The sequence below is a fragment of the Pimephales promelas genome, chromosome 4 (assembly GCF_988280905.1).
Source record: "Pimephales promelas chromosome 4, fPimPro1.hap1.1, whole genome shotgun sequence".
In the NCBI taxonomy this organism is placed as follows: domain Eukaryota; kingdom Metazoa; phylum Chordata; class Actinopteri; order Cypriniformes; family Leuciscidae; genus Pimephales; species Pimephales promelas.
The window spans coordinates 24881040-24903701 of record NC_142772.1 but is presented as its reverse complement, the minus strand read 5'-3'; the positions used below and the strand labels follow the sequence as shown (position 1 = coordinate 24903701).

At 38.4% G+C, this 22662-nt stretch overlaps 1 protein-coding gene across 1 annotated transcript in view; it reads left to right on the top strand.

The window, feature by feature from the left end:
• Nucleotides 1–22088, top strand: part of dapk1 (death associated protein kinase 1) — a 68512-nt gene extending 46424 nt beyond the window's left edge. Inside the window, exons 13-26 of the mRNA XM_039649916.2 lie at nt 328–426; nt 785–883; nt 1633–1731; nt 3306–3503; nt 3631–3828; nt 6021–6119; nt 11810–11887; nt 13401–13617; nt 14456–14641; nt 15115–15312; nt 16076–16214; nt 16413–16533; nt 17309–17497; nt 19247–22088. Coding sequence (XP_039505850.2) covers nt 328–426; nt 785–883; nt 1633–1731; nt 3306–3503; nt 3631–3828; nt 6021–6119; nt 11810–11887; nt 13401–13617; nt 14456–14641; nt 15115–15312; nt 16076–16214; nt 16413–16533; nt 17309–17497; nt 19247–20515 — 3189 coding nt within the window. The 3' untranslated portion in view covers nt 20516–22088. The remainder of the gene's footprint in view (nt 1–327; nt 427–784; nt 884–1632; nt 1732–3305; nt 3504–3630; nt 3829–6020; nt 6120–11809; nt 11888–13400; nt 13618–14455; nt 14642–15114; nt 15313–16075; nt 16215–16412; nt 16534–17308; nt 17498–19246) is intronic.
• Nucleotides 22089–22662: the final 574 nt, after the last annotated feature.

Sequence of the window (22662 nt, the reverse complement as noted above, 5' to 3'; positions counted from 1 at the left end):
GCGCTGTCTGTGTTTATATATGCACAGTGAGAACTATTCCCATGACTCTCATGCATGTATTCATTCAGAGGAGTTTATCGCCAGTCTAGAGAAACAATTTCAGTCTCGCACCAGCAAGAATATTTTACCAACCACTGCGATCGCTCTTTGCCAATTAAAACTGCTGTGCGAACAATGAAAAATGAATCAGGCTAATTTGAATTACCATGTTCATACTGACTCCGAATTATAGGCTTAATTAAAACTCCTTTCGAAAGCTTGAAGGAGCTATTAGTGCTTTGTTATTTCCTATAAAGTGATTCCTGTGTTTGTTTGTGCACGCTTCAGCATGGAACCCCTCCGCTCCTGATCGCCGCGGGATGTGGAAATGTCCAGATCATTGATGTGCTAATGAAAAAAGGGGCAGAGATTCAAGCCTTTGATAAGGTGTCGTATTTCATTCTCCCATTCAATTCTTGTACAAGAACATTTTTAAATAATGTACTCTAGGGTTTAAATGTTTGGGGTTAAAAAGTTTGGAGCTCACTTTTAATGTCCTTGCTGAATAAAAGTTTTAATTTCATTAAAAAAAGAAAAAAAATCAATAAGTTGCAATTACCCCAAACATTCGAAAGGTAGCATACATGGCAGACAAAATGCTTCAGAAATATTGAATTGTACTGAAGATATGCTTCACCAGTAGTTTTAACAGTTTCAATGGTAAATATGAACATGATAGACACCAAATATGCAAAACGGCTGCAAATACGTACAATTATGTTCAACATGCCATTCTTTTCCTCAGACTGGAGCCAACGCTATCTACTACGCTGCCCGACATGGCCATGTGGGGACCTTGAGATTCTTGCATGAAAAGAAGTGCCCTCTGGACATCCAAGATAAGGTGCTTCTATCTCACACACATACACACACACACACACACACACAACAATCACAACACCACGGAGAGGACAGATGCGATTTTTCAAAGGCTACCCCCATCCGGCACCTTTTCTCCAGAAAACCTTTCCTACAGAGTTCACACGCCTCAATTTCCCATTGGTAATTTGCAGTTGCCATGGTTACCCGCTGGCCTGAGGTTGGCCGTCGTATGAAATAATTGTTGACTGTTTGTTGACTGCCTCACTAGTCACTGAAGTGCGCTCAGTCAAGCGAAATCACAGGGTAAAGTGTTGTTGAGTTTTTTCGGGAGTGCCATACAGAATCCCACTTGGAGTGTCCGCAGCTTCATTACGGGTGTAAATCGGGTTCTTACAACGTCCGCCTCAGCCTAAACCGTTGCTAGGTGGAGCACTGCGCTCAGATCCGGTGCAAAGCTGATTTGGGACTCGCTTTGTAATTCTAAGCACCCAAGGATCTCTTTTAAACTGGTCACGTTCTGTTTACGCAGGCTTTTCGGTCGCTTTGACCCTTTTTTACCGTCAGGGAAATACTTTAATGAAGTTCATAGCTGTGTCTTACCGTCTTGTTCAGCACTTTTGATTGTTTCCCTGATGTACATTTCATTGCATTTTTTTGTGTTCAGATCATCAAAGTGTTATCACATTAATAAAATGCCTGCTCATCACTGAATTACAGGCAGACGTCAGCATGTAATTCATAATGTGAGTAATGCTTGACATTCTGTTCTAGTCCGGAGAAACGGCTCTGCATGTGGCAGCTCGCTATGGCAACGTGGATGTAGTCCAATACCTTTGCAGCATCCATGCCAACCCTGACCTACTGGACCGGGTATGTGTCATACACACACTACACTACATTCTACATTGATCTGAACAATGAACAACCCAAAGCCATTAAAGACTAATATGACGTGAGTGTAGCATCACGCAAAAGTAAATTTAATTCAGCATTGTAGAAATGTGATATTTACAGCCATTTGATTTAATAAATGACCAATAAAAAGGTGGTTACAGAGATAATTTGAACGAGTAGAGTTAGATTGGTCATATGATCTCAGTTTTTTCATCAGTCATGAGATGTGTGCCCCCATGAGGCAGGCTGCCCCATGTAAAATAAAACCGCTGAATATGACTGGATTCTCATTTGAGCCCACATGATTTTCAAAAAAATTTTCTTTTTTTAATGAAGAAATTGAGTGCATTTTTTTTTTTTTTTGCTTGTAAAGTATTACTTGGAAAATACTTTAGAATTCTGAGTTTTTATAATAGACTGCAATTTTGCAATGGTGCATTAAATTGATCAAAACTTACAGTAATGATGTTTGAAAGGTTTCAAAATATTTTTATTTCAAATAAATACTGTTCTTTCGAACTTCCTATGTATCAAAAATAATGTTAAAAATGTTTTCAACATTGATAAAATCAATGTCTTTGAACATTAATAATAATAAAAAAAATATTTTCTTAAGCATCAAATCAGCATATCAAAATGATTCCTGAATCATTGTTAAAATAGAATAGAAAATAGAAAATTATAAATATATTTCACAATATTAATGATTTAACTTTATTTTTGATCAAATAAATGCAGCTTTGTTGAGCGTAAGAGACTTGTGACTTTATCAAAAACAGTAAAACACTGTGTCCATCACAAACTTTTTAATGGTAGTGCATTTGGAAGTATTTCTAATACAACAATGTTCAACTTGATAGAAGAAAATGTTCTTTTATAAAAGAAAATGCTTAATCTCAGGCGTCTTTGATGACACAAAGAAATGTGAATGTAATAAATAGTTTCGCAAGTGCTGACGTGACATGAGTGCTGAAAACTAATCATGTCCGTGGCTCACTTCATTTGTTCAGCACTATGAGCTCCCAGCAGTAGCTTTCATCTCTCGTGTGTTTGGAAATATTGCTTCCATTGACTAACAGGGAAAATAAAAAAAAATAGTCACTAAAAATAAAAACTTGCTGTACCTCAAATTAAGGAGCCTGAAGCGCCACTTCAGAGAAATGCAATAAAGGTAATTCTTTTAAGATGATGCACAGCTAAATTATTTAATAGTATTACAGATTCATTTTAAAGTGGTTGATGTTACCATTATCAAGATTTTATGCTTCCGTCCCACTTTGGCATCCCGCCCATTTACTATGATATCCTGCTCTGTTAAGGAAAACCAATACTCACATGCCATCCCGGGAGGCAGACTCAGCCACGTATTGTATATTTCAAAATTGTTACATTCATTGGAGGTGTCAGCCAGGGTTGCCGGCTAATTAAGAGCAATTCGTCATATGAAATGGCCTTGACACAGACTAATGTTGTTTTGTTAGCTCCATGTGTTCAAGGTTATTCGTGAGCTCTTATTCTGAATGCTAAAGACTGTTTGCATGCCTCCACAGGAGCAGGAGACACCTCTACACTGTGCAGCCTGGCACGGTTACTCTGCGGTGGCCAGAGCCCTGTGCGAGGCTGGCTGTGATGTCAATGCCCGGAACCGGGAGGGTGAGAGCCCGTTACTCAGCGCTTCTGCCCGCGGCTTCAAGGACATCGTGGAGTGTTTGCTGGAGCATGGGGCAGACATGGACTCTGTTGATAAGGTGAACACAGACTCTTACAAATATTAACCATTAACCACTGCAGTGGTTGGGTGTATTACGGTTCATTTAAGGTCAAAATAATTATTGACTATCCTTATCATGGTTTGTTTGCATCTATGTTTTTCAGGACGGTCACATCGCTCTGCATTTGGCGGTGAGGAGATGTCAGATTGAAGTGGTGAAGTGTCTGCTCAGCCATCACTGCTATGTGGACCACCAGGATCGTCACGGAAACACACCCCTTCACATCGCCTGCAAGGACGGCAACCTACCTGTGGTCATGCACCTCTGTGCTGCCAAAGCCAATATGGATATTCCTAACAAAGTAAGTTTCAAACTAGGAGGGAGAACATTTTTTTGACCCCTAACTGTGTTTTAGCCAGTGTTATTTTTGTGTTATTTACATACTATTGTATATATTATACAGGGCTTGACATAAACTTTTTTTTGCACTCCTGCCGCTGTGGCTAGTGATTTTCTAAAGTCCATATAGATAGTATTAATATTCTCTCATAATTTGGCAGCTGGTTTATTATGCTACTGTCACTTTAAGACCTGATGCTTGGACCCATTATACTGTTTTATATAACCAATATACTTGTCTTTTTGTGTGTGCACTATGAAAGTAAGCTCAAAATTTGCAGGAATGAGTAAAATTATGCTCAATACTCGCTATCCCACGCTGAAATTCAAGCTCTGTAACAGCAACAATATTTATCCAGAGCAAATAATTTGAGTGAGAAAACTCGATTAGAGAGCGAGAGCACACAGCTGGTATTGTGTGTCCTGTGGAAGAGTTTCAGATATTTCAGTATCAATATGTATCGAAAAATCCATATTTTTGACAAAACGACATTGCACTTAGCTTAATGTTTCAGATGCCTTTTTAAAAGAGTGCTACTGAAAAATGTATATTATATCAAATTCAACATGTCACAGTGGCTGTAGGAGTGACTGTCTTACATGTCACCACTCAAATCCACGTGCATTTTATTTGGCAGCTTGGTGGGTGTTAATGTCAAGCCCTGTTATAAATAAAAACTTTTATAATAATCTTTTTTTTACTAGTGAACTTCTTCATACATTAGACTGCCAGTTAAATGTATAACAATTTGGGACCAAAAAATATTCAGACACTTTGACCTGACCATGTTTTGCTTAAGTGTTTTCATTTAATTGCTTATGCAACCTTTTTTCACCACAGACTGAACAAAATTAAGCATTGCTTTTGCAATGGGTTGACCTAAATTGGCATGGTCTAATTGTGTAATTAAATTTAACAGCTGTTAGCTGACAGCTTTTCAACCTAATTCATTTTAAGATTTGATTTTGTGAGATCTGATATGATAACTCTGAGTTCTTGTCATATTTTATTATACTATTTTATAAACTATAGTGACTAAACCAAAAATTTTGGTTTGACTGAATGTGTGTGTAATATATATATATATATATATATATATATATATATATATATATATATGAAGAGTTCAGATGCAAAAGCCTTTAAATGCCATTTGAAATTTTCTTCTTTAATGATGATTTTTGTCAAACTTGTATATTTAAGTTCAGTAATTTCACTTAAATAACAATTAATAGGTAATTATCATTGCCATTTAAGTGAAATCACTGAACTTAAATATACAAGCTTGATAAAAATGATCATTCTAGAAGAAAATTTCAAATGGCACTTAGAGGCTTTTGCATCTAAACTCTTCATATATATAGCATACACATACATACACATACATACAGTCCATATATATATATATATATATATATATATATATAGGGCTGTTAACCCATGCAATTAATAAAAAACATCTTTAACTATTTAACTATAAAATAATGTAATGCAAATAAATTACTTCCATGCGGAATTGCATCAAACATAATTTACCTATACAATTAGAAGATTTTAAGAAGTTGAGAGCATCTACAATGGCACGCGCACCTCTAACCTTGGTGGGCAATTTGTATTCTAACCTTTTAACCCGATTTCGCTTCTCTGTTTTCTCTGGTTTGATTTTAAGCCGCTACACTCCGAGAAAATTTTCAATCCAGTAATCCAGTAAGCGAATTCATTCAAACAGCACTAATGTATAGAAAACCCTAGTTTTAGCCTATGAACCAGTCTTTGCTTTTTATCTTATTCAAGTATTAATTGCTGTGCTTGAATCATCATCCACTCCCTTTTCAAGTCCCCTCAACTGACCCCTACTTATTTGGTTGTAATTTTCTTGAAATTTTTACACACCAATTATACATGCCAAGTTGTTATTCTGGGTGAAATTTTTAAATGGCACTTCCATTACAGTGGAAGATTTGTGTTCCCTCTAAACGAGGGCTTTACGGGTCAAACGGAACAGAATTACAGTCATGTAATTGTCGTCAACATTTTGCGCTTATATTGTTCACAATTTTTCATCTTTTATGTTCTAGTTACTGTTAGTGATGAATCATTCTCAGAAAGGCAGCGTTTTTTACCGATGTTTGTTATGTTTTGTTTGTCTGTAGTTTGGGAGAACTCCTCTTCACCTGGCAGCTAGTAACGGTGGTCTGGAGGTGGTGCGTCATCTCTGTGTTACAGGAGCAAACACTGAGGCGATCACTAATGTAAGTTCAACATCCTTCTGGGTTTTGATGCAAATAAGTGAGATGTAATTTGCAACTGTATTATACATTTATATTATTTATTAAAAATACACTACCAGTCAAAGTTTTGGAGTCAGTAGGATTTTTTTAAAATAAATTAAAACTTGTATTTAGCAAGCATGCATTATATTGATCAAATTCTATCTATATTCTATTCTATTCTATTCTATATGAATATAGAAAGGGTTAGACGGGGTTCTGTTCAGCTCCTGTCTTCTTTTTGTGTTTGACTGAGGTGTAACACTAATGATCTGTGTCTCACCCTCTTAGCACATTAATCAAATTGCAGGCTCTTCATCTCTTTAAAAAAAGTGTTCATTTATCATTCACGACAGCCAAGATTACCATTCTCTCCTTAATCCTTAATCTTTCAATCACTTGTCTCTCGTCTCATATGGTATAGATTCTCGCATAGGATGTGTGTCGGTTTCTTTAGGTTTATATGATGTGTGTGTGTCCCATCATCATCATCATTCTTCTCGGATGACTGATTTTTAATATGCATTCTTGTGGAGATATCTGTCTATCTTTATCGAGTGTTCAGAGATTTGTGCGGTTTGCTTTTTTCTGTAATTTAAGGGTGTACCCTCTCCAGTAAGCTTGTCAGCCCAGTGCAATATAGTTTCCAGACTGAAGCTTAATGAAACCGTGCCAGCCGAGAATCATTGTTTCACTTTCAGCACTGGTGAAGGACAGGATTCCCCAATGAAACCACAGACAACTCGTCCTAAACAATGTATGTTTCTAATCAATATCCCCCACCTCCCTCCCCTCGGCCGACCCACACGCCCCTCGCTCACAATGCCATCTCAAACACTCCTCCTCAGTGTTAATATTGTATAGCAGCTGATGCACAATGCATGTTACAGCACATGGGAAATTTGAGAATCCATAATTCATTGCCAGAGGCATATGGGTCAGTGGCTTTAAAAAAAAAAAGAAAAAAGAAAAAATGGATTCCACGTATAGGAAGCTGCTGTGGTCTTTTGGTCTTTAAAGGTGCCATCTGGAACTAAAAATCAAAAAATATTCCATATTCCATAACAGATGGGGGCAGTATACCTCCAGAAAATGTGTTGTGCCGCTGCCGCACGCACTCACGTCTTCAAACAACACAAACGAGCGCTGTTTTGCTCTCTTTCTCTGCATATTATTCAAATCATTTGACACGATAGTAAAAGGTCGGAAGACCGCAGTTTTACATGGAGCATTTGGAGATTTCTAGAGATCAGAGACTAAATGAACAACATCTCAACACTAAATGATGAAGACCGACTCATAGACGCCTGTCTCAAAAACAAGCTGTTGCATTTCGACGATATGGGAAAATAAAAGCCTGCAGGCTATTATTTTAAGTTTATGGTATTCGTTTTGTTCATATTACACTTTTATTGTTAGTTTGAATTAATTTGACTGACAGCATTCGCTGCTGCCAGCTCTCATGAATTCACCGTGAGACACATGCAATTAACACTTAGCAAGCAGGTTAGTTAAGCTCTCAGATTCTGTCAATTTTATTATGCAATTCAAACAATAAATACCGTTTTGGCGCTTGTACATGTTACACCACAGATCCCTAGCGCACGTGAACCGATCATCTCTACTAGCTAATGGAAAAAGAACACGAACACTGTTGAAAGATACAGTATGCTACAACTTACCAAAATGTGTTCCTCATGCATAATGTCGACCAATAATTTTTTGAACTCTTCCCTGAACTGAAATGTAGTAGTGGGCTGTATTTCCACACGACTGACATCAGGTTTAAGTACACACAAGCCGGCGCGAGCGCGACTCACTCGTGTAGTGCAGTTTGGCTGGTGGTAACGTTGCCCGGCCGCATACCGCCTCCCATGGCCGGAACTGGTATTACGACACCTGCCGGGCCGGGGCTAGTAATTTAGCATGCTAATTTAGGTTATATCTCGGCAGCACTATAACTTGTCAGTTTTTTTGTTACATCATTGCACTTATTTCTTCTCATTCTTTTGATGCGTGTAGCTCATTTTTGGGATATTTTTACCTCAATTATTACATATGCCACCTTTAACATTTTTTTTTTTCATTTTTTTTTTTCTATTACATTTTTTTTATTTTATTTATTTTTTTGGTGATTTTTCAGGCTACACAGTACCTTCCAAAAAGTTTGGGGTGGGTTAGAGTTTTTGGGGGGATTATTTGGTAACGTTTTACAGTAAGGTTACTACAATACCTCACAATGAAAAGTACATTAAAAGCATTTATTAATCCTAATGTTAATTTCAATGTTTACTAACACGTTATTAAAATCAATAGTCTGTTACTATTATTTATTGGACCTGAACTAACAATGCACAGTATTTTTATTCATTAACATTTATAAAGATCAATAAATAGTAGGACACATGTATTCCTCATTGTTAGTTAATGTTTTATAATGGATTAACTAATGTTTACTTATGGGAAATTATTGTAGAGAGTTACTTTTTTTTTTCAAAAGGGTCTCTTTCTATACGCTCACCAATACTACATTTATTTGATATTATTTTCACCTGGTTGACGAAAAAACAGGCAAACACACCTATTTAGAACACCTTAGCAAATGCATAGCAGCGTGCTAAAACCCACACATCATGATAGCACTCACATTTTCCTCAGAAAATATTTGATTTGTTTTTGTTCCTCTCTTCCAAGCAACTACCATATGACAAACTGTGGTCTCAATGTGTCAAACAAACACTACAATTGGTTCCCTCATGTCAGGACGCTCCATTCAGCCTTGAGATTTTTACATCCTTTAATCTTTTGGGAGACAACCATAAATCAATAAATGAATACAAGCCCACCCTCATGGGGACACATAGAATGAACTGGAGCCCAGCAGACAGACACAAAAAGATTCTGTGATTAAGAAAATGGGCTGTTTTTTATGGCAGAATTTTTAGTCATATCTCATAGTATAATTTGAAGCTAAGGCACGTTAGATAAGAGTAATTACAGTGCAGCATTGCTTTCCAATTTCTATCCTTTTCATCGGTGCTTTAACACCACTGCTGTGTTCATCACATCCTCTTTCGCTCAGGTTTGTGTGGGGGTGTGCCGGGGCTCTCTTTCAGAGGGAGGCTGGTTCATTTGTCCCCGTCGGTTTGAGGAGGAACACAGCTGTTTCTGGGTGTGTGGTTTGCTTGTGGTCCCAGGTGTTATGTGTGGGTTTGTGTTGCAGTGAGTGAGATTGTGTTCGTGTATCCGGAGCTGTTAAATCATTAATGGTTTTGGTCAAGGGCTGTGACTCTGGTGGGTTTAGGGTAAACAGATTTCTTTTCTTTTTTTCAGATAACCAAGACTGGCTTGAGGTTTATGTATAGCATTGCAGTTGCCTCAGTTTTTTTTTTTTTTTTTTCTAATGCTGTCGTCGAGTTTATATGTTTAATACCATTTTTACATATGACCTTTCTGTGGAATATATTTCATCGAGGAGCAGGCTCTCTTACCGATCCATCCACAACCCCTCTCCTGATGCTGATTTCACAACCACATTTGTGTCCGTCAAAACCTCCTGGGAAGTTTTTATGTGCGTCAATTTGGCTGTAATGAAATAGTCTCTCTCTCTCTCTCTCTCTCTCTCTCTCTCTCTCTCTCTCTCTCTCTCTCTCTCTCTCTCTCTCTCTCTCTCTCTCTCTTTCACTTCCACACAAAGACAGAAAGCTTTTTTAGTGCTTGTAAAAAAAAAATGTATTGTAAAGAAAGTGCCCTTCTTTCTTTTAAAGGTGTGTAATTGATGCTTTCATTATGTATTTTATCATTCCATTTCTGCCACGTAAAATGATTTGAAATGTAGATTGGTTGGCCCTCATTAACCGACTTAAATGAGTACCATTTTCCAGGGGAGTCTCTAGATATAAATGACACATGGGGTTTAGCCCATTACTGTCAAATATAATACAAAGCGTCTAGTTTTTCCAATTTATCAGGATGTTTAATTTTATGGTTAATACTGGGGTTTGAGTAATATATACTGTTAACACTACCTGGCACATGCGATTGCAATAAAGGTGAGAGAATGGATCTATTTACAGCAGTGTGTATTTATTTAACAGAAGTGAAAATACATCAGAAACAGGACAACCTGCACAGGACGAGAACTGACAAAGAACAGAAATAAACACAGAGCTTAAATACACTAATTAGCCAAATAAAAATCAGGTGCAAACAATACTCAGGCAATGAATAACCAAGGAGAATAACGGAAAACACAGGAAACTAAACTATAGACCTTATGTAGCCCCGCCCCTTTTCAGCGCTGCGCTCGTTGTCTTTTGACTTCCGGTCTGTATTTTCTCAGCGATCTTGCATAGGTATGAATGAACTCGAAATGCCCCGGTCGACATTTGTTAAGACATCTGCTTTACAATGCTTATGATAAACATTACAATACTCATGATAACTTTTGTTAATGCTACAATAAGTAAATCCACTTCACCAGCTAATTACTCCTCGACAGCGATGCCATAGAAAGACATAGAAAAATGGAAGTTCAAAGACAATATTATAAAGATGACGGCACCCACGTTTCTCTGCTGCATAAGGTCTATAGTGAGAACCCAGCAAAACAGGCAAAGGTATATACACGCGCACACACACACACACAAACACACACACACACACACAGATGATTCCTTATACTAGGCCTACCATTAAAATTTCCAGGTTCTGTAAGCATATTATGCTTCATAAACTTACAGACCCCAAAAATCGTAATGGTAGTATAAGGGATTATCTAAGGGATGACATTATAAGTGTTATCATATTTCACAACATTACTGTTTTTACTGTGTTTGATTAAATAAATGCAGCCTTGGTGAATATATATATATATATATATATATATATATATATATTAACCTTGCCAAACCCAAATCACTATAGCACCATCCTGTATGTTGCTAATATTGCTTGTAGGAGATGAAGAGACTGTTTCCATGGGCGGACAGAAGTGCAGCAGAAGTGAGAGGGGGTGTGTGAATAGTTGGGAGCTGTTCGGAAAAAAATATTACCCTTGAATCACAACTATTTTCAATGAGTGCAGCAGTCTGGGGGAACGGAAAGCACATGCAATTCCACATAACTGTGGCAAATGAATGTTGTAGAGTGAATGGCTGTGTGCCAGGACGCCACCCTGGTACTCACTTATTCATTTCTGACTGATGAGCATCATTTTTGACTGATTACAATTATGTGGTGTCTTTCATCTGCACTCATCTCAAATATACGGTCATCTTATATGAGCTGGAGGCAGCAGCACCTTTCATTCATTTCAGCCACAATCAACACCGTACCCGCTGTTTGTCTCAAGCAGCTTTTGTAGCATACTGTGAGTCACGCTGTTGAGCTGTTAGGTGATATTCTCTCTTCTTTCTTTCTCACTTTCCCTTGTTAGCTTCTCACTTTCTCTTTTACACCCAGCAAGCTCACTCTCCCGTTCCCTATATCTCTCCATCTATCAGAGCTTTATGAGTGCAGTGGTCTGGCAATACTGAACAGATGAAAGGCTGATGGACTTTTATTTATCTAGCTTTACTCATTCATCTGTGTCACTGGACGCTGACGGCCCCCGTGTTGCCTGTAATGCTCTGTCGCTGCAGTTTATCCATCACTGTCATTGTCTCTTGCAGGATGGAAAGACAGCGGAGGATCTTGCGGCTTCTGAGCAGCAGGAGCATGTAGCAGTGCTGTTGGCCAAGCTGAAAAAGGTGTGAGTCTTTGTTTATTATTCATCTCACTAAGACTCAAGAGACATTCATTTGCATTACATGAATGCTTTGTTAAGGCTTATGAGATCCTTGTTGCCTTTTTTATGACACCTGCAAAGGATGTCAGTTTTGCTCTTAATAACGCCTTTCATCCCTCTAAAATGTATGCAGAAGAACCGATTTTAAAAATCAATGTTTGGCTTGCATAATATATCGTTTTTAACTCATTGATAATTGTATTACACCACAAAATATGCTCATATTGGCTATGATTATTAAATGCCATGCAGAAGTGCATTTAATACTGCATTTTGAAGCTAATTAATATTTAAATGTCCTTTGGCTAGCTCTGAACCATAATGACTAACAAAAAAGTACCAAAAGACATGTAACAGTCATACCATTTATATTCTCCATATTGGAATACATTTTTAATGATAACTTCAAAACCATTAAAAACACATGAGCTACATGTGCTTTTGCTGTAGCCATCAGTCTACATTATTTCTACTTACTTTTGAATAATCGTGTTTAACAGTGAAATTCCTGGTGAAAAACTCATTACCCATAGCACTGCAAAAAAAATCTCCACAAATAGTGACAAAAAAACACTTTTTAGCGCCTACCCAATCCTATGAAGCCCTGTATTAAATGACAAAATAGTCATTATTATTGGATATTTTGAAATAAACTTTTTACAGTGTTTTTTAAATAAAAATATATTGGTTGATTTTAAATAGGTACAAATGTATGCATGTATAATTTCACAGTCTTGTACCTTTTTGTCTGATTTTCAATGACTTTAATTCTCATCAAAATCTGTAATATTGTGATTCACCTCATTCCTGGTTGATTTGGTTCATAACTCTATTACATAGAGAGAGAAGTGAATGGGGAAAATACACACTATAGTGTGTTCTTACTATGATTTTTTTTGGGGCATGTTCATTGGTATTCTTTAAAGATGTAAATTTGATGGTACAATAATATAATAGCTGAAGCTTGCAGCCTCTCCCATCAATGTGACATAGCGCCAGATCTGCCAATTAATCCCTATAAAATCCCAGGTGGCATTTTGAAGCTCTTGCATAGTCCTTAACTGTGGCGAAAACATTTTTAAGGTGACTAATTTCTTCTAATTTGTACTTCCATGTACATCTTTTTTTTTTTATCTCAGTCATTTTAAGGCTGCAATCGCTTGGATTTGATCTACTACTCAGATGTATGGTTTATTTATTAGACACAAACTTGCCTTTAGATTTTAAACATTGTTTTATTTGACTGCCGCGTACATGATTTATTATATGGCATTCGGTGTCTTGCTATTTGCAGAATGTGGATTATGCTCAGTTGGCAGACCGCGAATACTAGCTATTAAGAGCCTATAAATTACACTCATTAGGATGCACTGCACATTCCCAGTCACATTACCTTTATGTCATTGGTCCATATGTCATGTTGTAACGCCATTGGATTGTGTTCATTTACATGCCCTTTGTGACTGGTCTTACAGGACAACCATAAGAGCGTTTACATCCAGCAGCTGCGGCCTACGCAGACCCCTCAACCTCGCATCAAACTCAAGCTGTTCGGCCACTCGGGAGCGGGGAAGAGCACTCTGGTGGAGTCTTTGAGGTGTGGCATCTTGCGGAGTTTCTTCAGGAGGAGAAGGACCAGACTGACCAACCCTGTACGACACCCAGCCTCACCGGTCACCTCCAAACCTTCAGGTAGGGTGATGTGTCTTCTCTCTGTAGTTATTGAAAAGCTAAAAATGAAGCTTTGTAACTTTGTTCGTTTCCCTCACTCATTCCCAAATGAACACACGCACGTCATATAGCACTATTCGTGGAATGCAGAATCACGTCAATGTAATGCAGCTGCCAAACTGTGAAAGGTGTCTCAGGGTTTCTGTGAGAAAAGTTTTGAGAAAGAACCAAAGTGCAGTGGAAGGCGTTGATTGTGCGAGACATGTGCAGCGCAGTGCGACTAACACGTTTGTAGGGTATAAAAAAGAGTTTTGAGTCATCTGACTCTTGTGTTATTTCTCCAAACTGGGTTGAAGAAATAACACAAGAAAACTCTAAACTTTTTTTATACCCTTTAAAAACGTGTTAGTCTCACTGCGCTGGAAATGAGTGAGGGAAATTAATAAAAAAATACTTTTGAAATATTGTATACGTGGTGATAATGGATCATCTATTGTGGGGTTTAAACATACAATCTTTTTCCATTACCAGCCCATATTTTTAACCAACTAAGCAACATTTCCCTCACCTTAAAAAAAGCTTATGTGTTTTCCCAGTTGAAACTGGGAAATCTGGAGTAAGGACTTTAGCAAAGAGCTCCCCCATGTGTTGGGTTTCCAGAGTTCATGAAATTATTAAAATTAAAAAAAAAAAAAAACATTATAAACTCACAAATAATAGGCCCAATGTATCCTTTTGTTACATATATATATACATATTGTATTTATTGTTATAAATTAAAAAGAGTTTCATCAAATGTATGAAGTAGTTTACAGTCTTTCTTTCTTTTTGCTTCTGTATGTGTGTTGTGTGCCTGTAGTGTCTGTCAGTATCTCTAACCTGTACCCAGGCTGTGAGAACGTAAGTGTGCGCAGCCGCAGTATGATGTTTGAGCCCAGTTTGACTAAGGGAGTGTTGGAGGTCTTCAGTCCTGTTCATAACGCCCTCTCCACGGCTGACGACACCGCCACCAAAGCCATCGACATCCAGAACGCCAATGTCAATGGTGAAAGTCACATTTTTTTAATACTTTTAAATCTCTCTCTCTCTCTCTCTCTCTCTCTCTCTCTCTCTTGATATATATATATATATATAGATACATATACATACATATACATACATAAAAGACAGTACTTACTATATTAGCAGATTTTGATTATATAGTTATACAATAAACTGGATATTCTTTAATGTTTTTGAAAGATGTCTCTTATGTTCACCAAGGTTTAAAAATTTAGTAAAAATTGTGATTTCTTTTTTTTGTTTTTACACTTTAAAGGGTTAGTTCAGTATTTTACACTTAAAGCCCTGTTTTAAGATCATTTCTGATGAAATAGAATGGTTAAGATTAAAATGCAATTTATTCCCGTGATAGAATTTTCAGCAGCCATTGCTCTAATCTTCAGTGTCAGGTGATTCTTTTAGTTTTTTATTTTTTGAATTGTGGTATATTTCATTGGTGTATGGGTGTATTTTCAGGTGTTGGAGACTTTTGTATATGGGAGTTCTCTGGCAATCCCGTCTACTACTGTTCATATGACTACTTCGCTGCAAATGACCCCACAGCGATTCATCTGGTCTTATTCAGCCTGGAGGAGCCTTATGAGACTCAACTCAACCAGGTCACATTCTGGCTCAACTGCCTGAAGGCTCTCACGCTGCCAGAGGACAACATCGGTATGTGTGCCGGACTACAGTCTGCAATGAATGCGATTTTTTTTTTTTCACCTCATTTTTAGAGGGATTTCCATTACAGTAATTACAGAGAACAGCTGAAGCTTAGAAGTCTCTGCTTAAGAGGTCTTAGGAAAAAGTTCTACCATTTCTATCTGGATTAAAATTTATATTATATACTTGGTTAGTAATTTAGTTACCTTAGTAGTACTAGTGACTAATAATGACTTTTAGACTTGTATAGACTTTGTTTGACTAATAGACTTGATGCTTATCATGCAAGTCATGCAACTACACCATAACATACAATATCTGTATTTATTGGATTTTTGTTAAGGCTCAGTTTTATTCATTAGGCTTCGCATGTCCATAATAAGTCGATTCAACATTTACTTACATTTGTGAGTGATATTAGTGAGCTAAGATGGATGTTTTTGCCATTGCGTCATGTCTTGCTGAATTTTGCACCATGTGCACCATATTTTTTAAATGCTCTGTCAAGTTACAAGCATCTCAATGAAGACCCCCTGCACTCTGTCATTTCAGCCTGACTTGCCTTTGCTTGCACTATAGTGATGGTTGATGAATTTGTGTAAGGACTGTAGCAGGCATTTCCATAGTGTTATGGATAAAGCCGATAAGAGACGTCATTAGAGTCAGTGCATCAGTCTAAGTCTAGAATCCAGTTCTTTGTCTATGGAATAATGCATGGAGGTTCAAGATGTCCAGAACAGATCATAAGATCAGTGTTCTGTTGTGTCCGCAGCCTTTGGAGGGAAGATCAGAAATCCACTGCGTGTGGTGCTGGTGGCCACACATGGTGACATTGTGAATCTGCCTCGATCGTTTGGGGGAGAGTTCAGCTATGACAAGGAGAGATCTCTACTTCGGGAAGTCAGAAACAGGTGATTAAATCAAAATAACTGTCGGTTTGGATCTATGAGACCTACAAGCGGAGTGCTCGTTTTACTCTATGGAGCATGGATTAAATCCTACTGACTAAAGTGATTTGGTAGATAAAACATCATTGTAAGCCAAAATGATCGATTGTCGATCTACTCAGCTTTGAATGTGCTTTGTTTCTATTAAATTGATTTTATCAGGTTTGGGAATGATCTGCAGATTGCTGAGAAGCTCTTTGTCATGGATGCAGGAGCGTCCAACTCCAAAGAAATGAAGCTGCTGAGAAACCTGCTGTTAGAGATCCGCAACAACATCATCTCTGTAAGATCCTTCTCCACTCCTCTGGACATCCCAGCACATTCATATTAAACCCAGATTTTAACTTTGATGATTCGCATTAATAATGAAAAAAACATGGAACTTTCCAAAAAATGCTCTTTTAGGTGCTTTTGATTTCTATAAAATGATTTTACAATTGTTTACGCAGCAATTCTGTTTATATGTAGTGTTTTCTGATAGTTTGATCTCAATAATGAGGCTCGCTTCTCTTTACCATGTCAAATAAGCACCACAGTTTTCTCTCAGAAATACACAATATCAAACACTGACTCAGATCCTTCCTTTTACATCTCTATCTTTCTCTCACTCTTACACGTACCTGTTGCCATTTCTTTCTCATCTGCCATTATGATGTGTCTGGAATGGATCTTTGTGTACAGTGCAGTATATTATAAAGAAATAAAAACTATTTCAAGAAGTATTTATAGTACAGTATGTATTTATGAAATATTTTGTACAATATGTTTGAAGTGTTGAGGAAGCCTGGTGTTCATTTATTAGTGGTGGTTTCTACTATTGCTCTTATTTTCAGTTAATGGGTAAAACACTCTTTAAACTTAAATTTGTACAATATTTTGGGGTGAGAATATTAAAGACCCAATTTTTTGTCTAGAAAACTAACTAACTAGCAACTGCATAGGAACATGAACATGTTAAGAACCACTCTGAACCAACTCGACAACCCCTTTGACAAACACACTCTTGTGTTTCTTTCAGAAATGTAGAAATTGCTTTTCTATCTCTCTCGTTTTGCCAGACCTGCAGGCCAATGACTCAGCTGTCAGAGAAGCTGTTGTCCACTCTGCCTTCCTGGAGGAAACTTAATGGGCCAAACCAGCTGATGTCATGGCAACAGTTTGTTGTGGATGTGCAAGAACAAATCAACCCTCTAGCTAGCGAAGAGGATCTGCGGGAACTGGCTTCACAACTTCACAGCATAGGAGAGGTGTGTGTGTGTGTGTGTGTGTGTGTGATGATGATGAGTAGATGATTAAATATGTATACATGTTTGAATTATAGGTATATTGCTGTTGGTATAAAGTGTGTTTTAGTTGGCTGCACTGTATCATTAATTAAAATGATTATTGTCATGCATTTTGTTGTTCTATCACGCACACCCCCGCTATTAATACCACATTGAAACCACTCAAAGTCTACAATACAGAACATCTACAAACATGTTTTTATGTGAATCCAAATGAGTTGGTGGGCGTCAGCAACTGAATAGGGGCTTTTACAGTCTATTGACCACCCACAACCATTACAACATCAGCTTCACCGATAGAGAGGGCAGGTGAATGAGTCATTCTCATCAGTATTAGTCATTTATGTTTTCAGCAGCAACACTTAAACACATTTTAGGGAATGTTTTGATGTTGATGGGCTAAAATGCCAATCTGTGATTCAGCTTTATTAACATTTACTTACATAAGATGCTCTGTTTATGGGACTTCAGATGCATTGTACCAACCCCAACCCCTGAAAATGCATTGCAATCTTGAGCTATCAAGCTACAAATTTCAAAAATCAATGTGTTTGCCTTATTCCTAGTCTTCCAAATGTGTACAAGAGCTCTGTGTGATGAACAGACCTAAATTCTGCACTTATAACTGATATATCTACTGATGATTTGTGTTGACATACAGTATCATCACGTTTATGAAAATGACCTTTCTCTCCTAAAGTGACCGTTTAAATTTGGATCAACATACCTGAACTGTTATTGAAGCCACCTAAAGGCTTGTTCACACCAACACAGATATTTGGTCCAATTTTTGCACATGATATGTCTGTTCAGACTAATGCATATAAACACCTGATTGGCTAAATGAAAAAAACATGATTCACTGCCTAACAGTAGGTGGTGCTTTTAGAAAAGCAGTCACAAAACGGTATGCAACTTTGTTTTGACACCTGCTTTTCAGAGAGAAAAAAATAAGTGAAACATTATTTACATGTTTTCAAATTTGCCGATCAGATTTTTTATTTACTCTCAAGCAATATCAAATAAAGAGTATAGAGAGCTGGTTCCAAATTCTTCCTCTGCTGTTCACTGGCACTTAGCAAAATAGTCTGTTCGTGAGCACCACTGAGTTGTAGATTCAGCGTGTCTGAGCATGTGACCAAAAGTGTGAATCTTATTGGTTTTCTTGGTTGTGCAGTAGAAAACAGTTAAAAAAATCCCTACATTAAAAAAAAAAAAAATCTCTCACATTGACAGCATGTGAATGTTTGTGTTGGTCTGAACAGACACATTAACAGCCCTTTATTTAAATAAAAATTTAATTTCACTGAATGTTAATGTGAACAGACCTTTAAAGGGATACTCCACTTTTTTTTTGGAAATAGGCTCATTTTAACACTCCCCCAGAGTTAAACAGTTGGGTTTTACCGTTTTCGAATCCATTCAGCCGATTTTTTGATATTTAGAAGAATATCTGTAACCAGACAGTTTCTGGTCTCATTGACTTCCATAGTAGGAAAGTACTAGTTCCATAGTGTCTGGTTAGTGATATTCTTCTAAATATCAAAAAAATCGGCTAAATGGATTCGAAAACGGTAAAACTCAACTGTTTTACTCTGGGGGAGTGTTAAAATGAGCGTATTTTCAAAAAAGTGAAGTATCCCTTTAAATGACAATCAGAATCACCCATTTCCCTGCACAAAATAATGTTTATTCCATTTTTTGCTCTAGATTAACATCATGCAGAGTGAGACTGTCCAGGATGTTGTCCTGTTAGATCCTCGCTGGCTTTGTAGTAACGTACTTGGCAAGCTTCTCTCAATCGAAACCCCCAAAGCGATCCACCACTACCGAGGCCGCTACCGTGTGGAAGAACTCCAAACCCTCGTCAGCGAAGGGGACATCGATGAACTTCTCCAGGTGCTCGACGCCATGGACGTATGTGCCCGTGACTTAGCCAACCCGGGGATGGTGGACATTCCCGCCCTGATACGCACGGGTGGCCTACAGCACACCTGGACTGATGAGGAAGACATCGAAGGTGAGGACACTTTGCTTTACGGTGGAGTGCGCGTGGTCCCCGCCGAGCACTTGGCGCCATTCCCTTGTGGACTTTTCCATAAGTTCCAAGTCAACTTATGCCGGTGGGGCCGGCAACAGAAGCCCGAGGTCGAGGCCGAGGATGTGAGGTTGTGGAGCGGTGGAGCTCGGGTCGGACTCGGTGGTGCTGAGGCTCTGGTTCTGCTTGTGAACCACGGGCAGGGCGTGGAGGTACAGTTACGAGGACCTGACGCAGATTCCGGACGTTGCTACGCTTTGCTGGACACGTTGTGCGGCATGGCAGAGGGTCTCCTAGCTGCCACGTTACCCGGTCTGCTTACCGCACGTCATTATCTAAGCCCTCAGCAGCTGCGGGAACACCACGGCCCTGTCATGCTCTACCAGCCGAGGGACTTTTTCCGTGCTCAGGCTCGAGGCGAGAACGCGCTGTCCAACACCATGGGCGGCTATCGCGAGAGCTTCGTCAGTATCGTAGCATTAGGTTGCACCCATGTCTACAAACAGGGCAGTCTTGGAGGGGAAGTGTCCGTGGCGGAAGTCAGTCACCTGGCTCGGCGCAAACTCTGCCGCCTGCTGGACCCACCCGATGCCCTCGGAAAGGACTGGTGCCTGCTTGCCATGAACTTGGGCCTTAGCGAGCTCGCTGCTAAATACAGTTCTGGCACCAACGGGACTCCGCCTGCGGACCCCCTTTCCCTTATCAGCCCCACAGCCACGCTCCTGCAAGAGTGGAGCCGACGACCCGAGTCTACCATAGGAGTTTTGCTCGCTAAGTTGCGAGAACTCGGCCGCCGGGACGCAGCGGATTTCCTCCTTAGAGCTGCGCCGGTGTTCCGGGTCAACTTGGAGGTTCTGGGCACCCCACCGGAGCCCTACAGCCCGGTGTGTAATGGGGGCGGCACGTCCTACAACTCCATCAGTTCCGTGATCTCTCGTTAGGACGTCACTGGTGTCTATAGAGAAACGTGCAATTATCCGGCAGAGTTGTGTTAAATATCAAACTCCCTGCTGGTCCTGAGACTGAAGTATTTGAATCAGATACTCTGTTCATTTCCATTTTGTTGCCCTTTGCGATTTCTGAATGTTCATCCTTGGTATCTCTCAAAAGGTGCCTATGTAACTTTTGTTTTTGTTTTTCCCCCTGGAAGTCTTTTATAGGCCGTCTCACATTCCCAAGGTGAAACTGTAGACGGCCTTTCTCAAAATGTCCTAATTGAATGATTCCGCAGTTAGCGATTTACTTCTATATAATCAGACAGCTGTTTAGGGGAATTACACTAAATTTGATGACCGAATGATAGATCACTAAGTGCTTGGCAACATTTTTAAATAAAAGACTCAAGCTATTGAGTGCCTTGAAGGTGGCGAACTGTTGACAAAGAGCCATCATAGATTTTAAAAATTGGATGTGCACCTCTGAAAGTGCTTCAGTGTTTACCTGTCTTATGAAGATTTTAATGAACATATCTATTACGCGACAATAGATGGATGCTTGTTCTACAACATAGACAATTGTGTAGTTTACATTTACTACCTGAATGTTTCTTATTGCAACTAATTTTTTTCAGACAGGATTTATTTGACTGATAAAGCACAAACCTAAACATTCCTTTAAAAGCAAACAAAAACATGGTAATTAATTTGTTTTAAAATCTGGTTTCTAAAATCCTTCACACTTACACTTGTCACATTCACTTTTGAGAAATATCACAGTTCTAACTACCTATCAAATGGAAGTGATGAAATAATCGAGGCACTTACACGACAAATAAGATATTCTTTTTTTATAAAAATGGTGTCTGCTTCAGTGTATTGATAAGCATGATCTTTGTTGCAATTGTTCAGCTGTTATATCAATATAATCTGTTTCACACATTTACACTGTTGTCGAGTGTTTAAGACTTATTTTCAACACTTAGTCGTGTATTCTTTACACTGGAGAATCGAATACCTGTCTGGTTGAGGTATACTGGAGACAAATGAAGTGTCAACTTGAAAACTGTAGATGGCAGCAAAGACTTTGTTACATCTAAAGCTCTCCTTTAAACAAGACGGTTGCGATTTCATCATGTTTTTAATGTCGACGGAAAAAACCGAGGACTGTTCCATATTATATTTTGGAACAGGTCTTTCCTCCAACCCTTCATCATTCCCCTTGCAGGCTTAAAATCACAGACTTTCTAAAAGGGAATCTGGCATTTGTTGTTCTCTCATTCCAAACGGCACATTTGTATATTGTGATTTAAGTCCACGTATTATGGAGCGCTTTCTCTGTTTAGCTGTGGTCAAGGTTCCTGATTTCCTCTCTTAAGACTTTAACAGGGTACATCAGAGGGGAATTTATCCTGGTGTATTTAAGACTTGTACAGTCATCTCTTTGCACAAGACCTTCACATTATGTCTCTATTTATATTATGTTCGCATGTCTCTGAATGCCATGTCCTTAATACTTCCTTAAACTTTACAGTGTATTACTTTTTTATATAATAAATTGTTTACTCAATGACTCTCATTAATGTCTTATAGTATTTTCCATTTACATTTCGCTGTTTGAAAAAGATTTTTAGGATAATAATCAATTTATTTATGAACCACCCCAACTTAAGGGTACAGTACAAAGAAAAGAGATCATGTGAAAACAGAGAAACATTCATAGTTATGTGTAAGCTAATAATAAAACACTTAATAAAAAATAAACTGAGAGAAAACATTTGAAGGAAAGAGATTGTCGTGGAAAGGGCAGGAAGTCTTCCTCTACAAAATGGCTGATTACTTGGTCTAAACTATGTCATTTGCTAATAAACGCGTCCCAGAAACAGTCCATGTTTTAAAAGTTTTCTCAAGCGCCCTCCAGTAAGTTTTTTTTGTAAAATGGCTTTTGCGTGTATACTCTCTCCCACTGAGGCCTTCAAATCAGCCGTGAGAAGAACGGCCCACTAAAATGAATTGAAAATAATGATTGCATGATGAATATTCAGTCATGTGCTTGTTTTTTTTTTGAGGAGTCAGAGTGTGTGCAAGACAGAGCTTGCATTATTCAGCAAACGGATTTTCCGCCCCATATGTATTTCAACATAACAAATTTA